The 9,314-nt window shown below is 45.7% G+C and overlaps 2 protein-coding genes across 2 annotated transcripts; both read left to right on the top strand.

The window, feature by feature from the left end:
• Positions 1 to 522: 522 nt before the first annotated feature.
• On the top strand, positions 523 to 1,391 carry LOC109745879 (thiosulfate sulfurtransferase 16, chloroplastic). The gene is made up of 2 exons (XM_020304994.4): positions 523 to 929; positions 1,019 to 1,391. The coding sequence occupies exons 1-2, from the start codon at positions 615 to 617 to the stop codon at positions 1,106 to 1,108; spliced, it is 405 nt and encodes a 134-aa protein (XP_020160583.1). The 5' UTR covers positions 523 to 614; the 3' UTR covers positions 1,109 to 1,391.
• A 2,254-nt stretch (positions 1,392 to 3,645) lies between these two features.
• Positions 3,646 to 6,303, top strand: LOC109745882 (thiosulfate sulfurtransferase 18-like). Its single transcript, XM_045230400.2, has one exon. The coding sequence runs from the start codon at positions 3,733 to 3,735 to the stop codon at positions 4,075 to 4,077; it is 345 nt and encodes a 114-aa protein (XP_045086335.1). The 5' UTR covers positions 3,646 to 3,732; the 3' UTR covers positions 4,078 to 6,303.
• Positions 6,304 to 9,314: the final 3,011 nt, after the last annotated feature.

Here is a 9,314-nt window from a genome sequence, read left to right as displayed (position 1 = left end):
GTACGTGGCGCACATTAGATTCAGCTGGTCTGACCATTTGGTTATTCGTTTCGCCTGGCCGTGTCGCCGCATCTTCATGATGGCAATGTGGACTTGTCCTCCCTCTCTTAGTCTTACCTAACATGAGCCGTCCAACCATTCAATAATTGCTGGCTAGAATAATGCACCTCTAGTTTTGGCATCACCATACACACGCAAGCACATGAACTTGAAATAATAATAAATGTCTCAAGCTTAGTATAATTTTGTACGAGGGTGTAAAAGAAGATTCTTACGTGATTTATTATTTATTCACAGGAAATAAATGTACTATACAATGTATGTATAACGTCTGACATTTCCGTATATAACTTGCTCCTGGGTCGAAGAAGATAAGGTCGACACAGACCGAGACGAATGAGAATTAGGAGACTTTATACGATGAGAAAGTGATGGATGCGGCTACCCGGGCGTGAAGGCATCAACCACTGCCTCCTCTCCTATAAATAAACACCCGTTGGTAGCACTTATCTTCCCATCAACCAATCCAATCCACAGCCCCCGGAGCCAGACACACCAACAAGCTTCCCTGTCTTCATCTTCTTCTTCTTCCCTGCTCAAATCTTCCATACACCATGGGCTCCCTGAGAAGCAGTGGCAGCGGCGCGGCGGTGCCGGTGGAGAGTGTGGACCCAGAGGCGGCGTGCGTGCTGCTGGCCACGCAGCAGTACGGGTACGTGGACGTCCGCATGTGGGAGGACTTCGACAAGGGGCACGTCGCGGGTGCACGCAACGTACCGTATTACCTCTCCGTCACCCCTCACGGCAAGGAGCGCAACCCTCACTTCGTCGACCAGGTCGCCGCGCTCCACGCCAAGGAGGACAGGTTCCTCGTTGGCTGCCGCTCTGGCGTCCGTTCAAGGCTCGCCACCGCGGACCTCGTGGCCGCAGTAAGTACTAAGTAGTTCCGCGGCACTTCGTTGGTTGGTTGCTGTTTATTGATTTGTCGACCTGCTGGCCTACCGATTTGATGGTGCAGGGGTTTACCAATGTGAAGAACCTTCAGGGCGGCTACCTCTCCTTGCTCAAGAGCGCAAGCTACTCGCAGCCAACAGCCAGCCACCAGTGATCCATCAATTCCATATCAAGAATAAGAAGCGTGTTCAGAGCTCCCTGTGGAGGGGACGCGTCGAGCGGACACTACAAAGGCGGTAACCACGACGGTTGCTAAACTAAGCAGAGATTATTAGGATCACAGTTAATCCTTAACACCCCTAATCTATGCTTGTCTTTGTGAATGCTCCATTATCTTGATAAAGACTCCTCCAGACATGTTTATCATTAAGTATGTTCAGCATCTTCAACTTGAGAATGTCTCATCGAAAAACCCTGTGGGAAAATATGAGGAGATAGGTGTTTGATATGGTACCCCCCCCCCCCCCCCCCCCCCGAATGAATGCGAGTGGGAGCAGTTTGCAATAGCATCAAAGTCATTGTGAGGGGGGGCAGGAGCAGAACACAGGACAAAATAACTGCGAGGTTGACCTTAGAAACCCTCATACCCACCTTTCATCTATGAAACTGGCCGATCAGACTGTCCACGACACGCTAATGGCCACGTAGGGCCACAAATCCCTCGTTGCCCCGCAAGAATCGCATGGACGGCAACAGCCAGTGCCAAACGCGGCCGCCAGATGCGCATCGGATGACAAGCTATGAGTTTGGATTTGTTCCGATATTTGGAATGCTCACGAGTTAACAATTTCATTTAATAATACATGGGCAGCCAAAATTATCGAAGTCAAAAATATTTTCCATATATTTTCTGAGATAAATTATAGAAAAAAGATCACGTTCGACAATCCAAAACTGGAATTGCTTCCAGAATTTGGTTGCACGTCCAAAAATCTTCTTATGTGGAACTAAGACAATACTTTGATTAATAAACTAATAAGTTATAAATCCATTTTTAAAGGCCATCAAGAGAATATGTGCAAGGCATGGGAGGAATGGAATGTCCATGGATAGGATAAGTAGACAAGTAGGAGGAGCCCCCACCGAGGCAATCCTTTTCATGTCCTCCATGATTGAATTGTTTGCTCCCTCCGATGGAAAGATAAACCACGTGTTGGGTTGTTTCAGGCAACATATCTTATCAGCTCGCTTATCGGGAGCGTAGGTGGCGCACACTAGATTCAACTTTGGTTATTCGTGTCCCCTGGCCGTGTCGCCGCATCTTCATCATGGTAAAGTGGACTTGTCCTCCCTCTCTTAGTCTTACCAGTCTTACCTAACAATAACATGATCTGGCCAACCAATCAATAATAGCTCGCCACAATAATGCACCCCGAGCTTTGGCATCACCATTCACACGCAAGCACACATGAACTTCAATTAATAATAAGAGGGTGCAAAAGGAGATTCTTACTACAAGTAGGGATGAGAATGGAGTGGAAAGCTTCCGCTTTTTCGGAGGAAAAATGTAAACGGAGAGGAAATATCAAAACGGAAACGGAAATTTGCAAAATGAAAATGGAAGTGGAATTTTTTATGCGGAAACGGAAACAAAAATGGAACGGTATTTTCCGGTGGAACAGACGTGGAAACGGAACTTTCCGTTTCCGTGAATATGAAATTTCCGTTTCTACTATAGGCCCATGGCTACTTTGTAGCCCAATTACCAAGCAACACACAATGACACAATGAGCAGACTGGATCATTTGAGGACCAACTTTTACTTCCACACACGTTCTCAACTAGACACAATACGGAATTGTCATGTACTATTAAAATACTACCCCATGTTGCCAACACAACCATATTATCATGTAGCCATATTAACAATTTCTTAAATTTCTTTGTTTTTTGTGTGTATTTCTTTATGATTCAAGGGGGTTTTAAGTTCCGGTCAACACACCGTTTGGTTTCCGCGTCCGTTCTGTATTCACTTCGTGTCTGTTTCCGGTAGTATTGGTTTCCGTATTCATTTCCGGGGTTTCCGTATTTGTTTTCGCTTCTGCAAAAAAATATGAAAACAAATATGGTAGCACCCAGTTCCGTCCGTTTCCGCTCCGTTTTCATCCCTAACTACAAGTTTTGTTATTTAATTCACGGCAAATAGATATAGTATGTATGTATATCCCGAGCTCACATGAGCTCGGACGAACAGTAATTTAAAAAAAAAATCTAAACATTCCGAATTTTTTTGTCTGAAGCTTTGACAAATGTTTCCATAGCTTGGAAAATTTTATCACCAGATGACGTTTATTTAAAATGTGGCAAAAGAAAGTTGATGCTCGAAAATGTGTTTGAAAATAACGTTTTAGAGCATCAATTTTTTTTTGAAAGTTGAACAAACTTTTGTCAAAGTTTCACACAAAAAAATTTGGAATTTCCTAATTTTTTTGAATTCCTTTTAATTTTATTGTTCGCCCGAGCTCATGTGAGCTCGGGATCAGAACAACTGCGTCCATCTGACATTTCCATATATAACTTGCTCCTGCATCGAAACAAGATAGGATCGACACAGCGGAGACGAATGAGAATGAGGCGACTTTATACGGTGAGAAAGTGATGGATGCGGCTACCCGGACGTGAAGGCATCAACCGCTGCCTCCTCTCCTATAAATAAACACCCTGGTAGCGCCTATGTTTCCATCAAGGCATCAACCAATCCACTCCACAGCCCCCGGAGCCAAACACACCAACAAGCCCCCTTGTTTTCTTCTTCCCTGCTCAAATCGTCCATACACCATGGGCTCCCTCAGAAGCAGCGGCAGCGGCATGCCGGTACAGAGTGTGGACCCGGAGGCGGCATGCGCACTGCTGGCCTCGGAGCAGTACGGGTACGTGGACGTGCGCATGTGGGAGGACTTCCACAAGGGCCATGTTGCCGGCGCACGCAACGTACCATACTACCTCTCTGTCACCCCTCACGGCAAGGAGCGCAACCCTCACTTCGTCGACCAGGTCGCCGTGCTCCACTCCAAGGAGGACCGGTTCCTCGTCGGTTGCCGCTCCGGGGTGCCGTCAAGGCTCGCCACCGCAGAACTCGTGGCCGCGGCAAGTACTAAGGAGTGTTGGTTTCTTGCGGATTAGTCCCTCCGTCCCACAATATATGATCATTTTTTAAGCTAACATAGGTTGAAAAGCAATCTTATATTATGGGATGGACATAGTAATTTATTGATGGGAAGTGTTTGTGACCGGGGCGTCGGCTGAACCGTTGCGCCGGTCCCGCGCGAGCCACTCGATCGAGGCCATCGTACGCCTCGCGCGAGCCCCTACCCCCGCCTTATCTTCTTTTCTCCAATCCCCTTCTCTCTTAGCCGCATCCACGCACGGGGGGTCGCCGCGCTCCTGGTCTTCCTCCTTCGGGGGTAGCTGCGCTCCTGGTCTTCCTCCTTCAGATCCCGTTGTCGCCATGGATGCGTCTGTCATCATGCCGGCTCCCTTCACCATGGCCGCGCGCAATGAGGCCAAGCACCGGGATGCCTCTGACAAGCAAGCGGTGCTACAACCAGCATCCAAATATGCTAGGATCGGTGAGCCAAAGTGCTACAATGGGCATAATTTTTGCTACTACGGACGGTGACCACTGTGACCACACCTGCAGATGCTGCAACCGCTCTGGCTAGATGCTGGAACCGGCATGATTTTTTGCTACTACAAGGTGGTGACCGCGGGGACCACGTGCCCACAGATGCTGTACCCCGCTCTCGCTAGATGCTGGAACCGGCAACGAAAAATGTTGACACCATTTGCTGGAACCGGCGAGGTGATTTGCTACAACCGAAGACGCTAATGTTCACGACTTGCACAGCGACTACAACTAGCGGGCGACGGCCATGATGTTCTTTTGCTACAACCAGGGATTAGGATTGCTGGAACCGGCGCAGTGTTTTGCTGGAAGTAGCACCCAAAAATGGTTCCATCAAAGTCTTCTTTGCTGGACAAGCAATTCTTCGCTACATCCGGCATCTTTTTTTGCTACATCCGGCATCGTTTTTTGCTGGAACCAGTCGACTGTCCGCTACGAACGCCAACGCGACAGAAGCTGCAACCAGGGTAGAGAAATGCTACAACCGGTGTATAAATTTGCTACTAGCGGCAATGGAAAAGCTTCAGAGCGGCATGAGGAGAAATCTGCCACCGCGGGAAAAAGGCTTCAATGGTGGAAAAAGCTTCAAGAGCTAATGACAAGAAAAGCTTCAACCGGGGGTGCCGGGCGGCGACTGGGGGCGAGGCCGGCGACGGGCGGCGATGAGAACGGCGACCGGGGGCGAGGACGGCGACCGGGCGGCGACGAGGACGGCGACCGGGGGCGAGGACGGCGACCGGCGGCGAGGACGGCGACCGGGCGGCGACGAGGACGGCGACCGGCGGCGAGCTGGTGATTCTTCAAGGTCAGGCCTCGCAGCGTCCATGGCGGATGGATGAAGGGCGATGCTGCTGTTCGTGCGTGCGAGAAAGGGGCGATGCTGCTGTTTGTGCGTGTGTGATCTAACGGCTCCAGGCAAAGTGATCTGACGGTGGGCAGGCAACCGGCCGAATCGTTCGGCCGGCGCACCGGCGATCACTGCCCTTTATTGATTCGTCGACCTGCTGTTGGTCGGTTTGATGATGCAGGGGTTTACGAATGTGAAGAATCTCGAGGGCGGCTACCTCTCCTTGCTCAAGAGCGCAAGCTACCCTGACAACTAGCCACCACTGGTTCTTCAGTTCCATATCTAGAATAAATACTACGTTGTATTATCCATTTTCATATGAAGAAGAAGATGACGCGTGAGAAGGAATTAATTTCCAAGTAACAAAGAAAGCCATATGCCTGCATTATATGCATCCTGAGTTCTTGACTTGGAATTTGGACAAATAGTGCTACTACCTGAGTTCTGATTTTCCCTTTTATGAATGTATCATGCAAAAAGGAAAATAAAATATGTTTTCTTCTTCAGTTCTGGAAAAGGCCAAGTACGTAACCTCCTAAATAATTTTACCTAAATGATAAGTGCCACACGTCAGGTGCGTGGCACTCCCGTCCTGACGTTTTTCAATGACAATTCCAGTCACACAATGATGCCAATCTCCAGTGACACATGGCAAGTTTCTGTCAAAAATAAACTGAAACACGAATGTTACCATGCGTAGCAACTAAAGTTACCATCCTTGCGTAACAAAACTTGCCGTCGAAAACGTTCAAAGTTCCCATGTGCTCGTACATGACGTTCGGTACTTATTAGGGTCCTAATTTTAAGGTTTATTAGTGCATGATGTTGACCAATCGATTATGTGCTACTGAAGTTAGTTAACTATCTTGTATCGTAATCAGAGCGACCACTACTGAAGTTTGTGGTATGAACCGGTAGTAAAGAGGTTGTGGCAGGCTATTTTTAGTCCCACCTCGCTCCCCTAGCAGGATTTTTACCACCTTAAATATGTAATTTTCAAACTATCACAAGCACTTGGTCGTCATTGAACTCTATGTGTAGAATTTGTGGTCGCAATATGAGTCTTCACCGGTTTCTAAACCGTTGAGGACTCATGTTGACAATTCAGATTGTACACAAAAAGATCATTGATAATCAATGTATTTTTGATATATATTTTTACATGTTTACGCCCTTCATGTATAATCAATGTTTTTTAAACTTATTTGAACTCCAGACTTTTTTTGCGTTCAGTATCCAGCATTCAAAGCGACGTCATCAATTTCCAACATGTTCTGACATCATTTGCTGTTTTTCATTCATTTACCGATTTGTTTAGAGAGCTAAATGACCGTGAAATTGAAAATCACTACAAAATGATCTCTGAAAATGTTGACACTTGGCATGGTATCATCATTTCACCCACATAGCATGTGCAAGAGATTAGAGAGGATTACCGCAAAAACTGGATGCACTTCGTGGACAAATTGGACAATCTCTTTCGGAGTATCAGGGTTTCGGACGAGAACTCATGTGTTACACGTGCACTTCATTTTTTTAACTTATTTGAACTCCAGACTTTTTTTGCGTTCAATATGCAGCATTCAAAGCGACATCATCAATTTCCAACACGTTCTGACATCATTTGCTGTTTTTCATTCATTTACCGATTTGTTTAGAGAGCTAAATGACGGTGAAATTGAAAATCACTACAAAATGAACTCTGATAATGTTGACACTTCGCATGGTATCATCATTTCACCCACCTAGCATGCGCAAGAGAGTAAAGAGGGTTACGGCAAAAACTGCACGCACTTCGTGTACAAACTGGACAATCTCTTTCGGAGTATCAGGGTTTCGGACGAGAACTCATATGTTACACGGGCACTTCATTTTTTTAAACTTATTTGAACTCCAGAATTTTTTGCGTTCAGTATGCAGCATTCAAAGCGACGTCATCAATTTCCAACACGTTCTGACATCATTTATTGTTTCTCATTCATTTACCGATTTGTTTAGAGAGCTAAATGACCGTGAAATTGAAAATCACTACAAAATGAACTCTGATAATGTTGACACATGGCATGGTATCATCATTTCACCCACATAGCATGTGCAAGAGAGTAGAGAGGGTTACGGCAAAAACTGGACGCACTTCGTGTACAAACTGGACAATCTCTTTCGGAGTATCAGAGTTTCGGACAAGAACTCATATGTTATACGGGCACTTCATTTTTTTGAAGTTATTTGAACTCCAGACTTTTTTTGCGTTCAGTATGCAACATTCAAAGCGACGTTATCAATTTTCAACCCTTTCGGGCATCATTTGCTGTTTTTCATTCATTTAGCAATTTGTTTAGAGAGCTAAATGACCGTGAAACTGAAAATCACTAGAAAATTTAAACTATTCAAATTTGAAAACTACTAGCACTAACAGAAAGTTTGTAATTTTTTGTACCTAAAGCAAAAATATTCACAAAGAAACTAAATACAGCAAAAAAACTACTCAGGAATAAATAGAAGAAAATAAGTAACGCAGAAAAGAAAAAAACTATATAAAAAATTACTCAAAAATAAATAGAAGAAAATAAATTTAAACTATTCAAATTTGAAAACTACTGGCACTAACAGAAAGTTTGTAATTTTTTGTACCTAAAGCAAGAATATTCACAAAGAAACTAAATACAGCAAAAAAAAACTACTCAGAAATAAATAGAAGAAAATAAATAAAGCGGAAAAGAAAAAAACTATATAAAAAAATTACTCTAAACTAAATAGAAGAAAATAAATTTAAACTATTCAAATTTGAAAACTACTGGCACTAACAGAAAGTTTGTAATTTTTTGTAGCTAAAGCAAAAATATTCACAAAGAAACTAAATACAGCAAAAAAAAATACTCAGAAATAAATAGAAGAAAATAAATAAAGCAGAAAAGCAAAAACTATATAAAAAATTACTCAAAAATAAATTGAAGAAAATAAATAATGCAGAAAAGAAAAAAAACTATATAAAAAATTGTTGGGGCGCTGCCCAATGGGCCTGCCAGACCTCGGGTGTGCAAATTTAGGCCGAGAAGGGCTAGCAGGCTCACAGGGCAGCGCGCCATAGTTAGGCCCAGAAGCCTGCTATATAGAGGAGTTCGAAGGAGCAGCCGCGGCTGGGTTTATAAACCAGTGCGGCTGCCCTTCGCCCGGCGAGGTGAGACTAAACTTTGCGCCCGTTGCCTGGCAGCGCACCCCCTTTAGTACCGGGTGGTGGCTCCAACTGGTACTGAAGGGTGGGTCTTTAGTACCGGTTGGAGCCACCACCCGGTACTAAAGGGGGCCGCTTCCCGCCACTTGGCCTGACCAAAATTGGCCTTTAGTACCGGTTGGTGGCTCCAACCGGTACTAAAGGCCCCTCCTATATATAGCACTTACGAAAAATTCAGTTTCCATCTCCCCACTTCTTCTTCAACTGCTTCGCGCGACATCGCCGTCGCCGCCGCAGCGCCGTCGCCCATCGCGCGCGCCCTCGCCGCCCCCGCCGCCCCGGCCGTACGTCGCTCGCCGTCTCGCGCCGCCTCCCCGTACGTCGTCGTCTCGCGCCGTCGTCGCCCCCGGACCGCCGCCCGTCGCGCTGTCGCCCCCGGCCCGCCGCCCGTCGCGTTGTCCCTGTCGCGTCGCCATCTCGCGGGGCCACCCGTACGCCGCCGCCCCCTGCTCGTACACACACACACACATACACACACACACACACACATTTTTTTTACTTATTTTCTGTTTTCTGTTGTTTAGATTAATGCATGTCAAATTGTTAAATAGATGATCGAATTAGATGAATTACGTAGATAAGAATGTTAGAATGTTAATGTTACATGAATTAGGTATATGAGATTTGAACTAGTTGAATTAATATAACTAGTTTAT

Source organism: Aegilops tauschii, chromosome 6 (genome assembly GCF_002575655.3).
Source record: "Aegilops tauschii subsp. strangulata cultivar AL8/78 chromosome 6, Aet v6.0, whole genome shotgun sequence".
Classification (NCBI taxonomy): Eukaryota; Viridiplantae; Streptophyta; class Magnoliopsida; order Poales; family Poaceae; genus Aegilops; species Aegilops tauschii.
This window is presented reverse-complemented; position numbering and strand designations above follow the sequence as displayed.